At 40.8% G+C, this 25,421-nt stretch overlaps 1 protein-coding gene across 11 annotated transcripts in view; it reads right to left on the bottom strand.

The window, feature by feature from the left end:
* Positions 1-1,693: 1,693 nt before the first annotated feature.
* The window catches only part of Pogz (pogo transposable element derived with ZNF domain), a 48,075-nt gene continuing 24,347 nt past the window's right edge, over positions 1,694-25,421 (bottom strand). For 2 of the 11 annotated variants that reach the window (XM_071618430.1, XM_071618433.1), the window contains 16 exons: positions 24,850-25,025; positions 23,663-23,771; positions 22,026-22,316; positions 21,728-21,946; positions 18,450-18,556; positions 17,157-17,494; positions 16,538-16,692; positions 9,993-10,093; positions 9,330-9,476; positions 5,973-6,107; positions 5,691-5,884; positions 5,394-5,534; positions 4,324-4,380; positions 4,039-4,151; positions 3,761-3,785; positions 1,694-3,391 (listed from right to left, as the gene is read on the bottom strand). In XM_071618430.1, coding sequence (XP_071474531.1) covers positions 1,720-3,391; positions 3,761-3,785; positions 4,039-4,151; positions 4,324-4,380; positions 5,394-5,534; positions 5,691-5,884; positions 5,973-6,107; positions 9,330-9,476; positions 9,993-10,093; positions 16,538-16,692; positions 17,157-17,494; positions 18,450-18,556; positions 21,728-21,946; positions 22,026-22,316; positions 23,663-23,771; positions 24,850-25,025 — 3,980 coding nt within the window. In that variant the 3' untranslated portion in view covers positions 1,694-1,719. The remainder of the gene's footprint in view (positions 3,392-3,760; positions 3,786-4,038; positions 4,152-4,323; positions 4,381-5,393; positions 5,535-5,690; positions 5,885-5,972; positions 6,108-9,329; positions 9,477-9,992; positions 10,094-16,537; positions 16,693-17,156; positions 17,495-18,449; positions 18,557-21,727; positions 21,947-22,025; positions 22,317-23,662; positions 23,772-24,849; positions 25,026-25,421) is intronic. The other 9 variants (XM_027953698.2, XM_071618434.1, XM_027953700.3 and 6 more) reach the window with 6 other exon arrangements.

The raw sequence follows: 25,421 nt of genomic DNA, 5'->3' as shown, positions 1-25,421 counted from the left end.
TGGATCCTTAGTTCAGCTTCAGATGCCACAGGTCACAAAGCTGGCCAAGCTGTTCTGGAAGGGACTGCTCCAGTTCACTATATTATAGTGTGCTGGGGGTTAAAAAACAAAAACAGGGCAGGGAGAGAAATGGGTGGTAACAAATGTCACACCTGTCACCACCAGGCCCCTCACATCTTGAGCATACCCCAGTCTGTGAAAGCCTTTTAAACAGGGTCACCTAGAAAAAAAGACAGTTTATAAATCCATTTCCCCTCATTTTATTAAAGGTTCCACTTATGTACATTTTAAAGATGAACCATTTACAAGCTTGTGCAGGTTGCCTCCTCGGCTCACAGGAGGGAAACATTGCTGATAGCCTCAAGATGGACAGAAGAGTGGTGTAGATGTGGGAAAGGTGGACTTGGTTTTTTTGCTCCTTTTCTCTGTATGGTACAGTACATTTTGGTTTATAACCATGAGTACATAGTTTGTTTTAAAAAAAATCCCTCATGCAAATTGTAGAAAAAGATTTTCTTTCCTTGAAGCTGGCAGTGAAAAATAAAGATTCATGTCTGTTTCTTTGTGCACACCCCCACTGTTCTTCGTGTCAGAATTCTTCTCTAAGTATTAAATGTGGGAAAGTCACAGGGTAAGCAGGATTTGCAACAAGTGTTTTTTTTGTTGTTGTTGTTGCTGTTGCTTTTTTAAAGTTCAACACTTAACATCTGCACAATGAGCTCCTGGCTGCAGGACCTGTGATCTTGAACAGGCATGCTGTCCACTCAACAGGATGAAGTTCAACATGGCAAGGACTGCCCCAAGGGCTTGCAGGATGAAGACTCATAACTGGGAATGGCTTCCACCCTAACATTGTTTGACCACCTCAGTACCTCATTTGCTAATGACACATGTATGATCCTTTGTCCAGAGTGATGGTGTTAAGAATGGGGAAAGGGCCAAGGATCTCAAGTGCAAAAAATACTGTTTTTGTTGTGTTCCTGTTGTAGGAAGGGTGGTGAGAAAAAGACAAATCTATTCATCATTCTGGATGATTAAAGGTGGTTTCATGCATTTTTAAAGCCACAATTTTATATCTAGAGTTGCTGTAGAAACAACATCTCTGGAAAGAGAAGGAAAAGGAGAAGGAAGAGAGAGTTCAGTGGGATTTTTTTTCCATTTTCATTTTTATATAAAAGTGTTAAGACCACAATGAAAAAAGTTTCTTTTATCCATATATATATAAACCAGTTTGTGAGCTACATACTTTTGTCTTTCCCATCTTCAGAAATGTCCTCACATTGACAATGGTTATTAGATAGCATCATGCCCAAAGACATTGGCCACACAGTAAAACAAAAAACCCAGAAGGACTATGGTACAATTGAGGTAAAAGGGGAACCAAAACAATTTAACATTCGCCCATAAAGGATTTTTTTTCTTTTTCTTGATTTTTATCATAAAAATACCAAACACAGTAATTTAAATAAAAAAAAGTCACAAAAAACTTTAGCGGAAGTAAATGACCAATGGGCCAGCTCCTTGGCTCAGACGTGATCACTACTAGTTTTCTAATAATCCACAAATTCACAGGGATGTGTAAGTCAATGTTGGGGGGGAGTGGTGGCAGAAAATTAAAAATATAAACCAAGTACCTCACCCTGGTATGCCCCTTTCCCTAACCCTCTCCCCTCCCCCACTTCCCCACCCCCACTCCACAAGCGCTGAAGACCCCAACACTCAAATCTCCATCAGATCTAGGTCAGCTTCTTCAAAGCCATAGAAAGACTCCGTCTCACTTTCCCCCTCAAAGAGCTGATGAAGGCTTTCGGGCTCAACTGTCTCTTCAGGAGACGACCTGGGCCGGGGAGTGGAAGCTGAGGGCTCCTCAGACTGTTCCCCGCTCAGCTTCAGCTGCTCCTCCAGGGAAGCAATGAGCTCCTCCTGCATGTCAGCATTGCGTGTAGGTGAGCTGATGTTGCCATCAGGGCCTGGCAGGACACTAGCCACAAGAAAGGACCTCTGAACTAGCTCAGGACAGTCCCCGATAACGCCTAGCACCTCAGCCAGCCAGACCAGCACCAGCTGAAGCAGGACATCAGAATCACACGCAGTGTCTGCCATCTCCCGAGCCTGCTCCTTCCACTTTTTGTGCAGGAAGTTCTTGACAGTTCGTTTGATGCACACATCTAATGGCTGGATTTTGGAACTACAGCCTGCTGGAACCACTGCAGGCAAGGTGCTCGAGGCACTAAGCATCGCCAGTACCTCCTCTGACAAGTGAGTGCGATGACAGTCCATCACCAGCATGCCTTTGCTGCGCTGGCAAGCTGTGTGCTTCTGCCACACTCGGGATGACCACAGCTCCATGATCTCGTCATCGCTGTAGCCACCCTCCTTTGCCTCTAGCAGTATAGAGTCCGGCACCTTAGCAGGCTGAGCCATTTGTCCTCTGTAGAAAACCAGGGTGGGAAGGACAGTGCCATCTGCCAGAATGGCCAGCACTACGTCACACCAAGGTTCCCCTGTGCCCACGGTCTGCAGGGCGTTCTCCTTTCGGTCGTCACTGCTCAGCACCTCTGTATCCAGGAATAGGGAGATCTCATCGATAGCCACGATCATAGACAAGGGTAGGTCCTGGTTATGAATCTGCCGCTGTACAAACTCAATGAAGAGTCCTGCATTCTCTGCCACGTCCTTTGGCAAGGTGTGGGCCACAGCTCGCCGGGCATGAGGAGTCAGGTGGTGTCGCAGCATGAAACGCACAGCCCACTCATAGGAGATCTTAAACCCCCCCTCCAAAGAACGCCCTATTTTGGTGGCTTTCTGAAACAAGGTCTCCTCATTCACAGGCAGCTGCTGCTCTCGCTGGGTCAGGACCCACTCGGCCAGTTTCTCTTCTGCCTCAAAGCTTAGATATTTGCCCTCTAGATTCTCCCCCTGGGAGGCCTGGAAACGACGAAGCCAACGCCGGATGCGTCGCTGGGGATTTCGGAAGTGTTCAGCAGCCTGTTCTGTATTGCAGCAAAGGGCAAAAAGGACTACGCGAAGCTTCTTCACGGAAAGTTGCTCCTTCTTGCCAACCCCATTGCCTCCGCCACCTGACGCTGGCTCAGGTTCCTGGATGACTGGGCTCCCTTCGTCCTGGTCATCAACATTCAGACATTCAGCCCCCTCTGGGGCCAAGGGTGGGAGGGCTAAAGGCTGGGGGTGAGTGGGAGTTGGTGGTGGGGTTGCAGTGGAGGCTGGAGATGGGAGTGCCTGGGCCACAGGGATGGGCAGCTCTTCGGGCTCAGCTGGGGCAGGAGGCCCAGCAGGTTTCACAGTGGCAGCTTTATTAGGAGGGAAGGAAGGAGGAGGGTACATATTCTTCAAATTCCGGTCATGCACTCGGTCCCGAGTCTGCCCATGCCTAAGGGCATTGGGTTGGAGAGCAAAGAAAGGAGGAGAAAGATCAATTAAACTAAGAAATTTAAATGACAATCATAGTGAACATACTGTAAAACTAAAATTAAATCATGAAGTAAAGAGTTTTTGTGGGGCTGGGGATGTGGCTCAAGCGGCATGCAGCCCGGGTTCGATCCTCAGCACCACATACAAACAAAGATGTTGTGCCCGCCGAAAACTAAAAAATAAACATTAAAAAATTCTCTTTCTCTCTCTCTCTTAAAAAAAAAACAAAAACAAAAACAACAACAACAACAAAAAAAAACAAAAAAACAAAAACAAAAACAAAAAAACTCTCTCTCTCTCTTAAAAAAAAAAAAAGAGTTTTTGTTACCTTAAGTGAGATATCCAGGTGAGCCCTGGGGGAAATGAAACAATAAAAAAAAGGTTAGCTCAGTGAAGGAAGAAGTCCTCCAAAGACAGTGACCTGGGCTTTCAACCGACTACCCACACAGACACTCTTCAGAGTGTGCACTCAGTGGTAGGAACTTGAGGTCAGAGGCTCTTAACTTGGTGCGCTGTATCTGAACCGTGAGTGGGCGAGGCCGGAGGACCGTGCTCGCACTCTGGCCTCACTCAGTCTGCCCGGGGTCACCCACACTGCCCACTCACCACGGGGCAGGATGCTGCTGGATCTGTGAGAGGGATTGAACACCAAATGCTTGGCCATGGCGTCTCCCACGGAGGTGACAAAGGTGCATGAAGTGCAGGCCAGCTTGATTCCACTAAGAAAATAAGAGTCAAGAGCATGTGAGACAAAGACAGCAGTGACACTAGAGAAATTCAAACTTATCCTCTCCTCTCTCAAATTCATTCACATAACCACCCACAAAATAATTAAAAGGATCTAATATAAAAATGTGAAAAATTAAAGAGTACCATTAAGTTTTTCATTACCTCACAGAATTTTTAAACAAAGCCAAGTACTTGGGGCTCTTCCGTGGAACATGATTGCTGAGAAAGACAAAAAAGTGACGTAAGTTACGGAGTTCTGCCAGCTAAACTAGAGGTCATCAGCCAATGCCACTGTCCCACAAAAACAATGCCTCTTTAATTCCTCCCAATCCCAATCCAATCCAGTTTTCCTATCACCATGCTTTTTAATTTTTATTTATTTATTTATGTATTTATTAATATATTTTATTTACATTTTTTAGTTCTTGGCAGACACAACATATTTGTTTGTATGTGGTGCTGAGGATCGAACCCGGGCCGCACGCCTGCCAGGGGAGCGCGCTACCCTTGAGCCATATCCCCAGCCCCTCACCATGCTTTTTAAATTTTAGTAATGTGTATGAAATCACTTGAGGGTTTTTTATAATTAACATTTCAATTTATTTTTATTTTTATTTATTTTTTAAAGATATTTTTTAGTTGTAGATGAACACAATATCTTTATTTATTTTTATATGGTACTGAGGATTGAACCAAGCGCCTCACACATGGGAGGAGGGCACTCTACCACTGAGCCACAACCCCAGCCCCACATTTCAATTTAGTAGGTCTAGGGTAGAGCTGGAGTTAGCATTTCTTTTTATTTTTTTGGCACCAGGGATTGAACCCAGTGGTGCTTAACCACTGAGCCAGCCAGCCCTTTTAAATTTTTTATTTTGAGACAGGGTCTCACTAAGTTGCTGAGACTGGCCTTGAATGTGCAATCCTCCTGCCTCAGCTTCCCAAGTCTCTGAGATTTCAGGCCTGTGCCACCACATGTGGCTACAGAGTCCGCATTTCTAACAGGCTCCCACCTAACACTTCTGATCCTTGGACCACACTCTGCAAGGCTGTAGGAAAGTGAGCACAGGCCACCAAAGCCAAGTGAATATGGGTTTGGCTCCACCCTGCTAGGAGAGCTGGGCAAACAGCTCTAACAGTTGAGGGAGGAAACAAACTAGAGGGGAGAGAATGAAGAGAGTTCTAGAGAATCTGAACTCCCAAGTAGGAAGACTAGTTTAGTCATGACTTACTTGATCATGTGGTTGGCATAAGCTCGAGAACAACAGGTACTATAGCGACACAGAGAGCAGTGTACATAAGTAGGGAAATGATTAGGGAAATCTGGGATCTCAAAGCTGCACTCCAGGCACGTCTGCCGGCCCATGACGCTCCTGTGGAGAAACAAACAAAAAACAAGGAAAATTCTCTTTCTGCCAAGTATCCCCAAACTTTAGGGTTTTGGACAACTAATCCTGCAAAAGGCTATCCAATTACACTGGCTAGCAGGAATAATCCAGCCCACACAGCATCCCCCCACGGCCCCCCACCATTTAGAAGAAGGCGCTGACATTTTCCTAACGGCTCTCTTCTGGATGTTGCGCTGGACAGGGGGATAAAGGAAGACAGGCAGAGGGTCAGCTGAGGTCGTCAGTGGGGCTCCCTCCTGCAAGGCGCTGGAAGGTGTATCATTGGAGGCTATAGGAACAGTTCGTGGCTGCCCGCGGGAAGCCCGGATTGTCACCTGAGAATCAAGTGAAGAAATAATTAGGTACCAACCACGGTAAACCTCAGAACACTGAAAATCTCTATTCCTCTTCTCCCTGCTTTACCTTGGTGCCTGGTTTCAAGCCCTCCAGCTGCTTGGGTTTACGGAAGGTTTTATGGTGCTGAAGCTTATGTTCAATTTTGTCCTTTGCAAAGAGGAACTGAAGCCGGCATTTGTTGCAGTGATAAACATTTCTTTTCTAAAGGGGATGAGGGGGGAATAAAGAGAGACAAGAATCCCTTAGAGGTTCCCAGTGAATTTTCTCCTCTGAGAAGGTAGATCAATGCCGACCACCACTCTTCCCATCTTTCTGTTGTTAATTTAATAAGAAAGAAATACACAAGAAAACCTACCACTGAGAATCACCATCTCTCACATTCCTCAAGGAAGAGGGAGTAAAGGGCAGGGCAAGTAGGTCCTCAGGCCACCCCTTCGGGACTTGTAACAGTTACGTAAAGCTTCACTTGACCCTACTCTTTCTTTACATTGCACACAGTGCTACCTAATCCTGGACATCATCTTTTTGATTGTTTTAAAGAAGATAAAATGCACATGGTAAGTAATCAAGCAAACAAATAAAAACTATATTTATTCTTGCATTCTTGCATGTTACATGGTTGCATCTGACTCTGACCCTTAGTCCCATCCACAGAAAGAGCACGTTACCAGTTTCCTGAGCATCTTTTCATGGACAGTCTATGCATATAACCATTTGACATACATTCAAATCTGATCACCACTTTTATTTACTTATTAACACAAATGACAATACTTGTCTATATCTTGCTGTTTTTCCTTTTCTAAAAAAATGTTTTTATTAGTTATTGATGGACCTTTATTTATTTGCTTATATGCAATGCCGAGAATCAAACCCAGAATCACACATGCTAGGCAAGTGCTCTAGCACTGAGCCACAACCCCAGACCTTGCTTGTTTTCCTCTTAACACATCAATATATACAGATATACTTCCTTTGTGGGACCATTTTGAAGATTCAATCTGGCTGGTACTTAGGTCCTTCAAAACTAGAATTCTTGTCTATGATTTTCTTTGCTAGGATACAAGGAAATGTAACATTAAACTGAGTTACAAGTGACAATTTCCATGCCCCTGTTTGGAAATACATTTGTGGTGGATTATTAGCAGTCACTATTGTGCAAAAGAGGAGCGTGAGAGAAGAGGGGTGCTTACAAATAACAGTGTGCACACGTCTCTGTGCACATATGTGTGAACACTGTGCACACATGTACCCATTTTGTTCTAAATTTTGTATCATTTCTTATGTACCTTTGCTCTTCCTATAGATCTTTTCTTTTTTTGGTAGTGGGGACTGAATTCAGGGGTGCTTTACCACTAAACTACATGCCCAGCCCGTCTTCTTTTTTATTTTGAGATAGGATCTCGCCAAGTTGCTTAGCATGGCTCTTTTCTTGTAGCATTTTAAAACAAGGTCTCTTCTACTCCATCTTATAAACAAAATACTACAAAAGCAACATCACAAAATTCTTCCCTGCTGCTCCCTTTTGCCTGTCTTCTACCCTCTGTTCTATCCTTCATAAACAAACTTCTTTAAACAAGTTGTCTGTTTCCTTCCCTCTTTTATTTCTCTTGCTAAAAATCGGACTTCCACCCTATCAGCCAGCAAAATGATTCTTGTCAATGTTGCTAAATTAAAAGTCTACCTCTAAGTTTCTACCTTACTTGACACCTCCTTGCAACATGTGACATTTTAAAGAAATTATTTTTTAGTTGTAGTTGGACACAATACCTTTATTTGGTTTATTTATTTTTATGTAATGCTGAGGATTGAACCCAGGGCCTCACACATGTGAGGCAAGTGCTCTACTGCTGAGTCACAACCCCAGCCCCACATGTGACATTTTGGTCACACTCTTTTCAAAGCACTTCATTCTCCTCAGCTTCTTCAACACCAATACTCTTCTGGTTTTCCTAAACTATGGCACTGGCTTTGTAGATAGAGACTATGAAGGATCCTAAGCCTTTATCTTATTCTCCACAGTGCTGGAGAGCTCATGACAAGTAAGTTTAAAATCTATTGAACTTACATAATAACGATCTACAAGTATCTTTCAACAACTCAAAACTTTTCTCCCAGAATTCAGACCTATTATTCAATAGTATACTTGATGTTCACAAACAATAACTCAGAATATCCAAACTCATAATCTTCTTTTGGGAAGATTTATGAAACTACTTCTTTGGGGAAGAAGATTATGAATTTGGACAGATTCTTCCCAACTTATTGTTTGCATCTCTGTAAAGAACCCAGGGAGGGGCACTCAACTACTGAACCAACCACTGAACCACATCCCCAGCCCATTTTATTTTTAATTTTGAGACAGTGTCTCACTAAGTTCTAGGGGGCCTCACTAAGTTCCTGAGGTTGGCTTTGAACTTGCGATACTCTTGCCTCAGCCTTTGGTGCCGCTGGGATTACAGGTGTGCACCACCGGGCCTGGCTAAACACTATGGAATCATAAACATCATATATATCAACTTTATCCTTTTTTTCATTTCAAAAGTCAACTGCCGCCAGGCATGGTGGTGCACGCCTGTAATCCCAGCAACTCAGAACACTGACACAGGAGGATCAAGGGTTCAAAGCCAGCCTCAGACCAGCAAGGCACTAAGCAACTCAGCAAGACCTGGCTCTAAATAAAATATAAAAAGGGCTGGGGATGTGGCTCAATCCCTGGTACAAAAAAAAAAAAAAAAAAAAAAAAAATCAACAGCCATTATCATTTCTCACTTAACTACTGCAAAAGCCTTCTGGTTAGTATTGTTAACTCTGGTTTTAATCTCCTTTAATCTATTCTCCTCAAGGCAGCCAGTCCACAATCTTAACTAAAAGCAAATCTGAACACATCACTCCAGTGCTTATACCCTTCCAATGTCTTCCCAGTAATTCCTATTCATGGTTTACAGGGTCCCCACACCATGTGTCTCTACCTTCTCACCCCCACACTGTAACTCTGTTATCTACAAGGAACATCTCTCAGTTTCCTGAGTCGCCATGGTCTTGATCAGGTCCATATTCTCCTGTCCTACTCTGTCTGGCTCCTCCAGATTCACCCCTCAGGTTGAATACCTCTTTTTGGAAGCCTCACGAGGCCCCTAACAGGAACGTGCGTTTCTGCACCCTGCACAGTCCCCAACATGACACTTGTACTTTACCTTTCCTGCACCCTGCACAACCTCCAACATGACACTTGTACTTGACTGTGTTTTGTTTACCACTGAAATCTCTACCGCCTACCCTAGGTACATGGCCATACCTGAAATTCCATGATTTTTTTTTTTTTTTTTTACAAACACATATATATTATCTGCCTAGCTCAACCCTGGCCCCAGCATCCACAAATGAAGCAAGTGAAGACAAGGGGTGCATGGTGCTGGGTACCTGGTGCCTCATGTAATGCTGCTGGAACGCGTTGCCATTTTTGAAGACCTTCAGGCAATAAGGGCAGAGCAGATGCCGTGTATCCTCGTGGATCATCCGAAAATGGACATCTACCTCAGAGTAGAGTGAGGAGCGATACTGACACACCTGAAACACGAGAGGAAAAATGAGGCTAAAAGTGAACAACTGTGGCCTTAAAAAGGTGGCAACCAAAATTTTTAAATTGGGTGGGGGGGAGGGTTTGCCCTATTTGTGTAGAAATTATTTTTCTGAATTTGAAATGCAGATAGATCTAGGTGATTAATTTTAAATTTAGCTGGGACTAAAGATAAAATTAAAGAAGGCCAAGGAAGTCTGAGAATGATCCATTTTCTATAATTAAGGAATAAAGCCTTCTCTGTCCATCTCCAAGGGGCGAATCCAGGCATTCTTTCAGTATATGCACATGTTCTTTGGCTGGGTAAATATTACACTTGTCATTATGTTCTTTTGTTTTTATCCTACAAATTTCATTTCTTTACTGAAGAAAGAAAGTTATTATCTATACTTCTTCAATGTTGGAAACTGAATGTTTGCAGCCGTATTCCAAACTATTCATCAGTGAATTCTTTGTATTCAATCTGAGAGCCAAATAGCTAAAATGCCTAGAGAAAAAGGCAATACCTGGCAAACATAAGGCATCTCCCCAGGCTTATGTGTATCCTTCATATGCTGGAGAAACAGAGGCTCACTTTCAAATGCCCACTCACAGATCTTGCACTTGGCTGTAAACAAACAAGCAGAAACAAAAACAATCAATAAATGCACCTGAAAATCAGACCAAAAGTTCTCATTATCTTTTTTCTGACACATCTTTGACCATCAGTAAATCATGGTTTCCTTCTATTCTTTCTTTAAAATGGTTATGTCTCAGGGGTAAGGAGGGGGAATGGAAAGACTGTGGAGTGAATCAGACATAAAGGTGGGGGGGGACAGGAGTTCACTGGATTAAACAAAGGAGAAGGAAGGGGAGGAAGTGAACAGGATTGGGAAAGACTGAAATGAATCTGATATCATTTTCATATGTTCATATATGAATACACTACATCATGTACAGCCACAAGAATGGGATCTTAATTAGAATAACTCTACTCAAGTATATCTAAAAAGAACAAATTTTTTTAAAAGGAAACAAATAAAAACAGGAAAAAACATTTTTTAAAATGGTTCTGTCTTAAAATTTGTGGTGCTATAACAACTAACCTATGTCTCTAGCTCAGACTTCTTACCAAAGTTCCATTTTAGATTTTAAGCTATGTCCATTTTAAATTGTCTACTTTCAACTCTAGCTTAATTCAGCATTGTTCTGTTTCCTCCTCTCACTTCCTCATCTCTAACTCAAAAGTCAAGTACCAATCTCGGACTCCCATTTTCTGTTACCAATATTTCAAAATGCATCTAGGAATTGCCACCTCTCTGTTATTATAGACAAAAACTGATGGAAGCCCACATGACTCTCTCTCCAATAAATATATAGTATCACCATGGACAAAAGAACTATTTTAAGATACTATATGACTTTACTCTGCTTTAGGACAACAATTATCTCTTATGAATAATTCAACAAACATCTACTGAACACCTAAATACAAAATAAGAATTTGCTTTCAATGTCAATCACTAATGAATATTCTTACCTTGTTATAAGAGTTATCATTTCTTTTCCAATATTACACATTCAAGATAATTATATTTTGAAATAGGGTAGGTATGGTACTGAGTGCCTATAATCAACTTGGAAGGCTGAGGTAAGATAACTGTGAGTATAAGGCCAGCCTGAGCAACTTAGCAAGGCCCTAAGCAACTTAGTTGAGACCCTATTTCAAACAAACAAAAGAAAAAAAAAAAAAAAAGGAAGAAAGAAATAGGCTTTTTGGTCAAGCTTGAGGATGCAATTCTAAACTTTTGACAAAAAATTTTAACTGTTTTATTTTTTGAATTATACATATGGCCAAAAGGGGGGTTATTTGTGTTTTTTTTTTAAATTTTCACTGGAATTATTAAGTTTCTGCAAACATGGAAACTGTAAATTTCAGCTTTAAGCATTTTCTGGACTAACTGTTCCACCCCTGAAAATGAATAATATTGAAGTAATTCTTATATTTTATTTAGAGACAGGGTCTCACTGAGTTGCTTAGCACCTCTCCATTGCTGAGGCTGGCTTTGAACTCGAAATCCTCCTGACTCAGCCTCCCGAGCCACTGCGCCTGGCCTTGAAATAATTCTAAGTAAAAAAACAAAGGCCAGGGATTCTTAATCTGGGGTCCATGAAATAAGGCTCCAGGAACCCAGATATCTTCTGAAATTATTTGAAAGAGTAGAATGTCTGTTTTTCTAAGAGGGTTCATAGATTTTGTGTTTATTCTCAAAGGTATCTGCAGTCTATTTCAAACTACTGCCTAGAGATTTATTAGTTGTTATGAGGACAGAGATAAATAAGAAATTCTGCCTTAAGGAAAAGAGAAATGGTGATAAGTCACATAAGCTAGATTTTTTAAGAATGGGAGTGTGTGTGTCTGTGAAACAAGAGGAAAGACATATAGGCGTGAAGTTCAGGATATGTTTGGGAAAGTTAACTAAAAGCATCACACACACTATGTTTTCTCCTAACTCTAATTTATTTATTTCCTTCAATCCCCCTACCCCCCCAGAACACCTTCAAGCATTGGTGCTTTCCAACCTTCTGCCAGGCCTTTCGGATTGGATGTTGTCCTTGGGCAATCTCCTTCAACCCTGAAGGCTTTCCTCCAACACATCAGGCCTATTGCCACAGCTATCACACAACATCAATAATAAAAACAATATTTACTAATGCGATTTCTCGTGTATAAGCACCATGCTGGGATTTCCATGTATTATTCACACTAAGAAAACAAGTGAGATATAAGGGAGACAGGAACTTAAGACATAAGAGGATCCAAGAGATCTTTAGGAACCTAACATATCAGTTTTACAGAAGGAGCTAATGTGCAAAATGATTCAAGAATGAAAATGGCCAGGACAGTGGTATGCCAGTGACTCAGGAGGCCAAGGCAGGAGGATCCCACATTCCAAGCCAGCCTCAGCAAATTAGCAAGACTCTGTCTCTAAATAAAATATAAAAAAGGGGCTGCAGACATGGCTCAGTGGTTAAGCACCCCTGGGTTCAATCCTCAAAGGGGGAAAAAAAAAAAAAAAGGATGATGAGGCTGGCCTTGAACTTGTAATCCTCCTGCCTCAGCCTTCTGAGCTGCTGGGATTATAGGTGTGCACCACCACATCTGGCTCCCCTGTGGCTTTCTAAGGCTCCTGTGAACCCCACCCTGATTCCATACAGTCTGTGAGTTTATGAATCAGTTCTCCCTTATGACTCCATGTGCATGGGTACCTTCTGTTGAACCTGACCTGGTTCAGCCATGTTTAAATCATCCCTCCCTCAATGGTAACCACTTCCTCATCTACTGTTCTTTTTCTACCAACAAATTTTTTTGGAAAGTTTAGAAGACTAACTTAAGTTGCCTTTGATGGATGCTAAGAGATGGGAGTAATGATGCCAGGAGGAATAACATTAGAATCTTTGGGAGAAAGAAAAAAAAAAAAAAAAGCAACTTAGGTTAGCCAGTACAGAAAACAAACATAAAGATTAGCCCTAACCATTTTTTGAATTATGAACCCCTTTGAGACTAATAAAAGCCATGTAACCCCTCCCCTGAAGAATGCACCAAGGGGTTCACAGTACATCCAACAGACAAGCAGGTTGAGTTCTTTATGTTACATATAAATTTAAAAACTATGGCCTGGGGATATAGCTCAGTGGTAGAGTGCTTGCACAAGATCTTGTGATCAATGCCTGACACCAAATACACACACAACTATTAAATAGCACCAAGCAAATTGTGAAAGAACTCAAGAGCCACACAGGTTCCTTACAGTCCTGCCTGTAACAGGGTACCCCGCTGTATGCCTGTAATACCAGTTTGGGGAGGCTGAGGTGGGAGGATTGCAAGTTGGTCAGCCTGGGCAATTTCGGGGAAACCCTATATTAAAATAAAAAAGAAGCTTTGTGCAGTTGCAGTACTGTAGCCAATGAAGTTTATCTGAGGTGGGATTACTGCTAACTAGAAACTTTTCTTAAAATAAAAAAATGGAAGGCGGGGGCTGGGGTTATGGCTCAGTGATAAAGCGCTAGCCTCACATGTGCAAGGCCCTGGGTTCGATCCTCAGCACCACATAAAGATAAATAAAGTTATTAAAAAAATAAAAAGAAGGGGCTGGGGTTGTGGATCAGAGGTAAAGCGCTCACCTAGCATGTGCGAGGCCCTGGGTTAGAACCTCCTCACCACATATAAATAAATAAAATAAAGATATTGTGTCTAACTACAACTAAATAAATAAATATTAAAAGAAAGAAAATGGTTGGGGATATAGTTCAGTGGTAGAGTGTTCCTGGGTTCGATCCCCAGTATCACAGTAAACAAAAAGAACTGGTAGATGCTTTGGAAAGGTATTTATCTGTTAGGATCACAAGGGTTTTTTTTTGGTTTGTTTTTGTTGGTGATACTTCTGATCAAACCCAGGGGTGCTCTACCATTGAACCACACACACACACCTTTATTTTTATCTTGAGATAGGGTCTTTCGAAGTTGCTGAGACTGAGTTTGAATTTGTGATCCTTCCGCTTCAGCCTCCCAAGTTGCTGGGATTACGGTGTGCACCACTTACTAACACGTTTTTTTTTAGATGTTGATGGACCTTTATTTTATTCATTTATTTATTTGTGGTGCTAAGAATCAAACCCAGTGCTTCGCACATGCTAGGCAAGCACTCTACCACTGAGCCACAACCCCAGACCCAATTTAAGTTTTTAATCAGTACAAAATTTTAAGTCATAAGATACTCAAAAATAAAGCCAGGGATAACACAAGTAGGAAGCCAAGAGAAAAATATCAAGAAAGAGTCTGCACTGTTTTATTGTTCCCATAGAGAATTCATACATAAATGGAATGACAAAAACCTACTTAATAGATTCTAAAAATGAGCTAGGAACCTGAGATGGAACTTGGTAGCAGAGTACAGGCCTAGTATTCATAAGGCGCTAGGTTCAATCCCCAGCAACACCACACATATTTACATACGCGCGCGCGCGCACACACACACATCATGCATGCACAGCAGGTGTTTTTACTGGGAGGTGTGTGATGAGGTACTCTGGCTTCACATCATTGACAGTGAAGAATTTTGGGTAGTAAAGTAGATCAGGATGGCTATCCTCTGGCATCATACTATGGTGTCATAATGACTGATTCTGTCCACCCCCAAATGATTAGTCCTCAAACTTCCACTGTTCAACATGGAAGCCACCAGCAACATGAAGCTAGTGAACACGCGAAATGTGATAAACCCAAATTGAGACCTATATTTCAAAATCCTATATTCTGATGGAAAAAAAAGAATCCTTATATTAACTTTACCTTTTTAAGAAACTTTACTTAAAATGACTACTAAAAAAAAAAAAAATCACAATTCTGTACATGGGTTAAATTATATTTCTACTGACAAGGTTACTTCATGGTGATCCCACTTCTCTCACTAAAAACTGTTTAGGAATAGGCCTGTGGCCTAATTATGTCTAAGGGGATATAAAAGAAAAACAATATCCTACTCATATAAAACAGATTCAAGAAAGACAGAGGAAGATGTGGCCCCTTCTGTGTCTAGACAAGTCTATGTCTGGATGTAGTACCCGAGACTAACACAGCCAGAGATAAGAGTTAAGAAGCAGTGAGGCAGTGAATTTCCGGAGCTGAAGCCTACTTTATCTCTAGATCTGTTAAGTAACATATAGATGTCCTTGTTGTTTAATTCATCTTTAGTCAAAATTTTATTTGCAGCAAATGCATTTAGATAATAAACATTTCTGTCTTAATGCTTTTAATCATGATGTTTCAATTAACTAAAAGCTTTTTTCAGTAATTCCCATCTGTCTAAATTCTTCTTATAGAAACCCTACAAGTTTAACCACCACTCTCTGTGAACCCTGACCACAAGATGTTTTTCTTCTCTGAATTATCTCATTTATCCTTCGTATCAAAGAACGCATGTACGCATGTTTATAATATATTGTCTTATAACATTTTCCTATTCACACATAGTATTTGTCTTTTCAACAAAACTGGGAATCCCTTGAAGACATTAGAAATATTCTGAAAATGGGGCTCAAATTCTCAAAAGGTTAACTTACTACAAGTGCATATTCTTTTTTTTTTTTTTTAGAGAGAGGAGAAAGAGAGAGAGAGAATTTTTTTAATATTTATTTTTCAATTTTTTTTCGGCGGACACAGCATCTTTGTTTGTATGTGGTGCTGAGGATCGAACCCGGGCCGCACACAAGCCAGGCAAGGGCACTACCGCTTGAGCCACATCCCCAGCCCACAAGTGCATATTCTTAAGCAAATGGCTTAATTCCCCTGAGCTCATGTTTAGCCTTGTGTATCCCCTTCTATAAGATGTACAAAGTAGGGCTGAGGTTGTGGCTCAGTGGTAGAGCACTTCCCTAGCATGTGTGAGGCCCTGGGTTTGATTCAGTTGTCCATTGACAACTGAAAAAATACTAAAAGAAAAAAAAAAAAAAGATGTACCATGTAGATAACATTCCAGCTTATCATATATTTTACTGAAAACAGTCCTCTTCTTCTTCTTCTTTTTTTTTTTTTAACATTTATTTCTCAGTTTTAGGTGGACACAATGTCTTTATGTGGTGCTGAGGATCAAACCCAATGCCTCATGCATACTAGGCGAGCACTCTCCCACTGAGCCACAACCCCAGCCCCCTGAAAAGTCTTAATGGTCAAGGTCTGTAAGTAAGACTTATAAGAAAACAGGGTTAAGTAGGCATGGTGGCACATGCCTGTAATCCCAGCATCTTGGGAGGTTGATGCAGGAGGACTGCAGATTTAAGGCTGGCCTCAGCAAGTTAGTGAGGTCCTGTCTCAAAATAAAATATAAAAATGGACTGAGGAGGTGGTTCAGTGGTTAATCACCCCTGGGTTCAATTCCTGGTACCAAAAAAAAAAAAAAAGGAAACAGGGTAAGAGAGTAAGTAAAGTTAATAGATAGCTACAAATATGTAAAGTACTTCCTCTACAATGTCACCCACAGGTAAGTACTAGAATTTAAGTTTCCAGACTTACTAGTAGATTCATAGGGACTGTGAACATTTTCCAAGTGGCACTGGAGCTGGAAGGGCGTGGAAAACTGGCGGTAGCAGTGCTGACAGATGGTGTGACCGTCCACCTCACCGTTCTGCTGATCAAGCTCTACGTGGTGCTTCATATGGTTCATGAATCTGCAGCAGAGCACAGGGAGAGCACAAGAGACAAACCAGCAGCCTTTGAGAAACACAATGGTAGAATCATGTACAAACATTATCTGCTTTCCTCCCTCAATTTCCCCGTCTAGGACAGTCCCAGGTTCAGAAAGATAAGGGGTTCATGAAACTAAAAGCATTCTCTGGGAGGAGATGCACTGGTCTCCCTTACTCTGCCAAAGCTACTTTTATTACAATACCTCTCTTCTACAGCACCAGTTATTAATTTAATAACCCCAGCAAGATTATATCATAGGAACTTTCTCCAATGAGAAGGACTTTAAAATATAAGAAAAATTAAGCAAACTCCCCTCACCCCCAGCTGAGGACCAAACCCAGGGCCTTGTGTGCACCTGTGTGTGCACTGTCATTGAGCTAAATCCCCAACCTCAAATTAATTCATCTTTTTTTGTAAGTTAACCTCCAAAGCTCTTCACACTTACCGAATGTTGTTTTTTAGCCTTTTGGTACAATGTGGGCATCGGAAAGATGTGGCAACCTTAGGGAAGTTTGTGAGTTGGGATACTTTGCCACCATCCCGTCCATAGTAGAAGTCATCTACTAGCATAATGAGTTTGGTCTGGACAGCATCACCAACATTCTCATTTGGCTCTGGTACTTTGGTAGGTGGTGACAGAGCAGGAATAGGTGTAGACGAGGGTGTGGAAGTAATAGGAGCTGTTTTCTCAGGGGATGGGGGCTTTGCTGCTGATTGGACGCTGGGTTCTGAATCCAGGGACTTTCCTTTCTTCTGGTATTCAACCATTTCTGGGCAACAGTACTAAAAAGAAAGAAGACATCTGATCATCCTCATTATCCAGGTGGCTACAATGTGCTAACTCAACTTCACTAATATTCTCTAATAACAAACTTTTATTGAAATAGGTCTTGCTATGTTGCCCAGTCCGACCTCTTGGGCTGGAGCAATCCTCTTGCCTCAGCCTCCCCACTACAGTTACATGCCTAGCTTAATAGTAAGGGATTATTACTCAGCTTTCATCCTTCAGTTTGCTACAATGTTTCCAGATTTCACTCTTCTTCTAGCGTTATGTCCAGTCATATAGCCCCTGAGCATCATGCCTTATACTTCTCTCTCTGCCTTCTTAGATCCCATAACTACTTACTACTATCATTTGGCTCTGAGCTCCCTGGCAGATGAAGTTCCAACCTTTCAACTGGACTAATATCAAAAAATGAAAAGGTCAGAAAATGGAAACCAAGTAACACACAGCTCCTGGTTCACTCAATGTCAATTACTAGAAAATGAACTGAGGTCAAGAGGATTTGAGATCTTCACCTAAACCTGCAGTTTCGTCTCTGCAGTTTTGAAATCTATCACACTAAAGAAGTAAGGTCACATATGTTCTGATCTATTTGAAGATCTTTAAATGTATTACATCCCAAAGTACACAGCTCTTCTATAGTGGACCAAAAGACAGAATAACTTTTTAAAAACACAAAGCCGGCTGGGGATGTGGCTCAGCTGGTAGCACACTCGCCGGGCATGCGTGGGGCGCTGGGTTCGATCCTCAGCACCACATAAGAAAAAAAAAAAAAAAAAGATGTTGTGTCCACCGAAAACTAAAAAATAAATATTGGGAAATTCTCTCTCTTTAAAAAAATATAAATAAATAAATAGATAGATAAAAAGCCCCTGCTTCACAGTCTCCCCAAATTAGAGGTATACAGCAGTAAGCCACTTAGGCTGGATCCTTATCACAGGAGGTATCACTTACACACATGTGACCTCTCAAAGCTTCAGTAACACGGAATTGAGCATTACACCGCGGGCATATTTTCCGTCCACCATCCTGGAGGTCAAACACTGGGATGGAAGAGGTCACTGGAAGTGAGAAGGATTGACAAGGTCAATACACTGATAGTGGGAAGACTAAACACGACCTGAGGGGGCATATCCAAGGATGAATGAGCAAGAAGAGGTACATTCATTGCACTGTTCTTCTAAGTCTAGGCCAGGAGCTAAACCAGCCCAACTGACAGTTTCTATTTGGCTTATGAGCTAAGAATATTTTTTATATTGGGGGGAAGTTAGGTAATTTTTTTCTTTTTAAAATGTGGTAAAATATAACAATATTCACCATCTTAACCATTTTCAAGTATACATTTCAGTTGTTATACAATCTCCAGAACTCTTTTCAACTTGCACTACATTCCATACCCATTAAAAATCACTGACCAACAACCACTTTGTCTTCATGAATCTGACTACTCTAGGCACCTCAGTAAATGGAATCATACAGTATTTGTCCTTCTGTGAATGGCTTATTTCACTTAGTATAGTGTCCTCAAGGTTTATCCGTGTTGTATCCATGGGTCAGAACTTCCTTTTTGGAGACAATACCTTTATTTTATTTATTTTTATGTGGTGCTGGGGATCGAACCCAGGGCTGAACACGGGCTAGGTGAGCGCTCTACCGCTGAGCCACAACCCCAGCCCCCAGAACTTCCTTTTTAAGCCTGATAATATACATCATTATACATATATGCACATGTTGTTCATCCATTCATCGCTTGATGGATTTCTGGGTTGTTTTTACCCAATATTATGAATAACACTGCTATGAACATGGGTATAAGTATCTCTTCTAGTTCCTGCTTCCAGTTCTTTTATGTACCCATAAATGGAATTCCCAAAGCAGATGCTGATCCTTTATTTATTTATTTGGGGACTGGGGACTGAACCCAGTGGCACTCTACCACCAAGCTATATACCCAGCGTTTATTTTTTTTTTTTTTTATTTTGAGATAGGGTCTTGCTGAGTTGCTAAGGCTTGTATAGGACTTATAATCCTTCTGCCTCAGCCTCCCACCTTGCTGAGATTATAGGCAGGTGTCACCACACAAGGCTTCGTAACTTTTTGACAAGCCACTACACACTGTTTCTCATGCTGGCTGCATAATTTTACATTCCTGCCAATAGTGCACAAGAATTCTACCTTTTCCACATTCTCATCAATCAATATATATACTTTTTAATTGCTGGTGAATTGAAATAAAGCCTCACACGTTCAGGGAAAGCCCTTTGCCACTGAGCTACACCCTACTTTCTGATTTCTGATAGTCACTATCATAATGGGTATGAGATGGTATCTCATGATGGCTTTTGTGTCTGTCTCCCCCACTCACTGGGTTTTGAACTCAGGGACAATTAATTACTAAGCCACATCCCCAGCACTTTTTGTTTTTTATTTTGAGACAAGGTCTCACTAAGTTAAGGCTGGCCTCAAACTTAGGATTCCCCTGCCTCAGCCACCCAAGTAACTGTATTATTACATACAGGTGTGAACCATGCGTCTGGCTGACTGTGGTTTTGATTTGTATTTCCCTAAAGATTGGTGATGCCGAGTACCTCTTCATGTGTTTGCTGGCCACTTTATTATTTTCTCTGGGGAAATATCTGTTCAAGTCCTTTCCCATTTTTTTTTTTTTTTAAATTGGATTGTTTTCTTGTTGTTGAGTTATAGGAATTCTGTTCGTATTCTAGATAGTAACCTCTTTTTTTTTTTTTTTTTGGTACCAGGGATTAAATCCAACAGAAAAACTCAAGCACCTGAGTTATATCCCCAGCCCTTTTTATTCTTTGAGACTGGGCCTCTCTAAGTTGCTAAGGCTGGCTTTCAACTTGTGATCCTCCTGCCTCACCCTCCTCAGCCACTGGGATTACAAGTATGCACCACTGCACCCTGCTGGACTATAACCTCTTTACAAATATATAATTTGCAAATATTTTCTCCCATTCTGAAGGTTGCTTTTTCACTGTGTTCTTTGATACACAAAGTTTTAAATTTTGATATAATTCAATTTATCTAGTTTTTTGTTTTCCTGACTGTACTTTTGGTGTCATGCCCAAGAAACAGAAATTGTCATCTAAGTCCAAATTGTGAAGCTTTCCAACTGTTTATTTTTTTTTTGGGGGGGGGGGGGCGTGTACTGGGTACAGAATCCAAGAGCACTTTACTACTACCTCCCTAGCCCCTTTTTATCTTGAGACAGCTAAGTTGTTTAGAGGCCAAGTTGCTGCCTGGTCTCAAATTTGTGAGGGCCACCGTACCCAACTTCCAGTTACTTTGTATTTTATTTAGAGACAGGGTCTCCCTGAGTTGCTTAGTGCCTCCCTATTGCTGAGGCTGGCTTTGAACTAGTGATCCTCTTGCGTCAATCTCCCAATCTTCTGGGATTATAGGCATGCGCCACCACACCAGTCCAATTACATTTTCTTCTAAGAATTTTATAGTTTTAGCTTGTATGTTTAAGTCTTTGAATCACTTAGAATTTATTTTTATATTTGGTATAAAGTAAGAGTGCAATTCCAGTTTTCTCAACACCACTTATAAAATAGGATTTTTACATTTTTAATGGCTAAAATAAAAGCAAAAGAATTAATCTTTTTGCCACATGACAATCCAAACTTTAGACTGTAGAGCACAGCCATGCTAATTCATTTATGTTATCTGTGGCTGGTTCTGCACAATAGCTCAACTCAGTGGTTACTACAGATACCATATTGCACAAAGCTAAAATATTTTACACTCCTGCTCTAATCCACTGAAACCCTCACAACACTCATATCCTTCCTATTTTAAACCTCTCTAACAAATTCAAAAAATGTTGTTCAAAACTCCATCTTCTCCCTGAAGCCATCTTTGATTATTTCACCCATCTCCAACCAATCCCCAAAGAACAATTACACACAATCCCTTGTAGCTGATTTAGTTGCACCATTCATAAGTAGCTCTCCCTTTAAAGTTTTTTTTTAATTAGTTACACATGACAGTACAATGATCTTGACATATTGTACATTTGAATCAGATGGAATATAATTTCTCGTTTTTCTGAGTATACAGGTTGCAGAGTTCTTTAAAGTTTTTATAAGAACAAATTATAGCAACTATAGTTTATTTCTCCATTTCAGAATATAGAATTCAGATAAAAGAAATATTTTATTGATGTTTTTGAATGACTAGCTGCTCAAGGTCTCTCAAAGTTATTGTACCTTTCATTGAAGTATCCGGTCCGCTGGTTCTTTGAGCACCATGGGCAGAACTATTGTTGGATACCACCAATGGCCCAGGACTCTGGCCTAGGGAAGGGATGGTGTTGAGGGTATTCACCAATTTGGCTACTTCATTGCTATTTTCACCTGTAACCCCAGGTCGTTTCACAGTGACAAAGCTGGCAATGCTCACTGCAGGTGGAGAGGGGAAGGAAGGAGCTACGTTGACCAAGTGATAATCATCTGTTCTCTGCCCACCACCCATCCTGGTCTGCCATATCCTTTTCTCAAGGCTCACCTAGCTTGGGATTCGAGGTCTGGTTGGACTGGCCTGGAGGCTGAACAGCTAGTTGCCCCAATGAGGTTGGCTGCGTGGCAGTGGGAGTAGTGGAAGTGCTGGGAGTGGACTTGGTCTGCTGCGACTGGGACTGTGGGACGGTGCTTCGAATGGTGAGAGTAGCTGGGATGACGGTGGTGAAGGTGTTGGTGGTGGGCCTCACAGGCATTGTGGAGCCTGGTCTCACTGGGGTCATCTGAGAGAATACTTGTGGGACTCCAACTGTCGGCTTAACAAACTGGGTACCTGGGGCTTTTAAGAGAGACACACAAAAAAAGTACCAAACCTTCATCAATGGGCTCACCTATAAAACATTCTCTTTTCTTTACCAGAAATGCTAGAATGGGAAAAGATAATTTCCCCAAACTGTTCAATGACCATCAGAGGTATACAGATTCTAAAATCTAAGAAATCAATAGGTATCCAAGCTGATGGAAAAAAAATCATTGTAAGTAACCTAAGATTCTCATTAACTCCTCCTCATAAAACACCTTACCATACTACTTTTTTATACCAAGAATACTATAAGTAACTTGACTTTGGTATTAGAAGAGAGCCAGCTTGAGTGTTTAAAGGTTAAAGATAGGCTTGATCCTGGAGAAAGAGATTCTTCTTCCTCAGATTACGAAAGGGGTCTTCTATTCTTTTTTATAACCTCAAATAGAAAAGAGACTATGCCATTCTACTAGGATGTCCCAAAGGAGAATAGCTCCAGGCACGATAGATAATTCCACTGAAAAACGAAATACCAGAATATGATGGGGCAAACTGGTCACACTTATGGCCAAAAAATCCCAGTGGGCTTTGAGAACAAAAACAAAACAAAACAAAACAAAAAAAACCCAAAACACATTAGGAAGATAAGCTACAGGGGATACCCTTACAATCAAACATTAAGATACTCTTTTTTGGCCTAAACTTAACAAGAAATGTGGGGAGTTGGAGGAAAATATATTTCTCTGTGTGTGTGTGTGTGTGTGAGAGAGAGAGAGAGAGACAGAGTGAGTGAGTGAGTGTGTGTGTGTGTGTGTGTGTATGTGTGTGTGTGTGTGTGTGCTGGGAATAGAACCTAGAGTCTCAGGTATGCTAAGCATGTACTGTACCACTAAGCTACACACCCCTCTCCCCAAGATTCTTTAAAAAATATTATCTAGTCATTGGTAAATATCCTTGAAAGATATATCATTTGCTTAATTTATGTCTAAAATTGATGCTACAAAATTAAAGTGAAATAAGTTTATAGTCTCATTCATATAAGTGAGCAGAAGTACTTGGAGTACAGAATTTGGGAGTTTGCATTAATAACGTTCCTTCAGGATAACAAACTTATTAGTTGACCAAAATAGTAGTTAACAAAATAAACAAATAGTTACTAAATAAACCCAGTTTTACTACCTCATGAAGGGTGGTGAAAAACAGTAGAAAATTAGGACACCACCCTGGCAAAGGTTAAAAACATTTTTTTAAAAATTGGGCTTAAATCATTAAGACTTTTGTACTTTAACATTTTCTTTGAGTATACCTAGAGTATTTGTAAATGATAAAAACAGATCTTCTAGATGCTGGTTTATTTCAAATGGATAGACATTCTTCCTTACCTGGGACTAATGTAATTGGTCTAACTGTTTGACCTTGCTGCACGTTCAACACAATTCCAACCTGATTCATTGCATTTTGTACAGGCCGAACATTCCTTACAGGAAATCCCTGCATTAAAAAGCAAAATGATCTTTTAACAGGCAGATCTAACACTAACATTGACTGTAGTATGATCTGTATCTTCCTACACTCTTACCTAATGGTTCTCTCTCAAGTCAGAACTTTAAAATGACTGAGATGGAAAAATTTAGAAAATTTTGGCAAATTTTTTAGTGACAAAATAACAAAACTGGATAATAAAAATTGGCACATGAGGCAAAATGAAAACCTGTTTCCTGATTTAACAGGAAAAAACTGTATCTACCAACTAGTCCCTAAACTGCTAAAATTTGCATAGAAGTTAAAAAAAAAAAAAAGACAAACACTTAACAATATTCACTGGAGTAATTCAACATGTAAACAATCCTACAAAATTGTCCCTTAAGTCCACTTTAAAGGCCACAAGCCTCTGACAAATTTTTTTAAGCATTCTTTAAAAAACAAAAACAAAAACTTTGTTTTATTTATTTTTATGTGGTGCTGAGGATTGAACACAGTGCCTCACACGCTGAGTCACAATCCCAGCCCCTCTGACAAATTTATCAGAGAAAATTTTGTTACTCGGAAGCCACAAGCAAAGAGAAGCATTTGTCTTCATATTCCAAATTCAACATAGGCTTTCAAATTCAAATCACCACATTATAAATAAAAAAATAAGCTGTTTTCCTTTTCTTTCAAAGCTCACCAATTTCATTTATAAATCTCCAAAAGTCAATTAACTTACCCACATGAAGAAAAATAGCCTAAGCAAAGGGTAAGGAGCCTTGAGAGCCAAATGATAAAGTGCCTTATCTTAGAGCTTTCCCACTAATTTCTTCCTAGACCTTAATCACATCAATTAATAGACCCCTTCAGGGATATGAAGAAATCACCCAGCCACAATGCTATGCTGGTCTTTCCACAAAAGTGAGCATCAAATTAAGAAATAGTAAATGAGAAATCCAGCTCAAAAAACTTAGTGAGAAATCCAGCACAAAAGACTTAGTGGCCATTACTAATGATGTCAGACCTTAAATTAGACTTAAATTAGGTTCACACAGTCTTTCTCTCCTTGTCTACCAATCACAGAATTCAGAGTCCTACTCACCTGGGTAGTGATGAATATTGGTTGTGAGGCCACAGGGGAACTAGTCACATGGTTGGCATTCTGCATGACCTGGACAGGCCTCAATACTGGTTGGGTAACCATTGTGCCCAGACCTGGTGCTGGATTCTGGGTGAGAATGAGTGGCTGTCCACCTTGCTGGACCAAAGGATTGCCAGCTAAAGGGTAAAAGGAAGAAGAAGAAAAAAAAAAAGAATATCAGCAACTTTTTTTTTTTTGGTGCTTGGGTATTTGAACCCAGGGCCTCATGCATGCCAGGCAAGCACTTTACCATTGAGCCATATCCCCAGCCCTAGAAACATTTTTTAAAATATTTATTAATTTATTTTAATGTGGTGCTGAGGATTGAACCCAGTGCCTCACACGTGCGAGGCAAGCACAGTACCACTGACCCACAACCCCAGGCCTCCCAGAAACATTTTTAAACAAACATTGAAGTTTTAGGTAAGAAATGGTGTCTCAGACATAAAAGTATCCGACTGCCACTGACCTCAGGTCTCACCAAAAACTTAAGCTTCACCCAAATCTACAACTAACAGAAAAACAAGTAGGTT

This window comes from Marmota flaviventris, chromosome 10 (assembly GCF_047511675.1).
Source record: "Marmota flaviventris isolate mMarFla1 chromosome 10, mMarFla1.hap1, whole genome shotgun sequence".
In the NCBI taxonomy this organism is placed as follows: domain Eukaryota; kingdom Metazoa; phylum Chordata; class Mammalia; order Rodentia; family Sciuridae; genus Marmota; species Marmota flaviventris.
The sequence above is the reverse complement of the archived record's forward strand: the minus strand, read 5'-3'. Positions and strand labels throughout refer to the sequence as shown.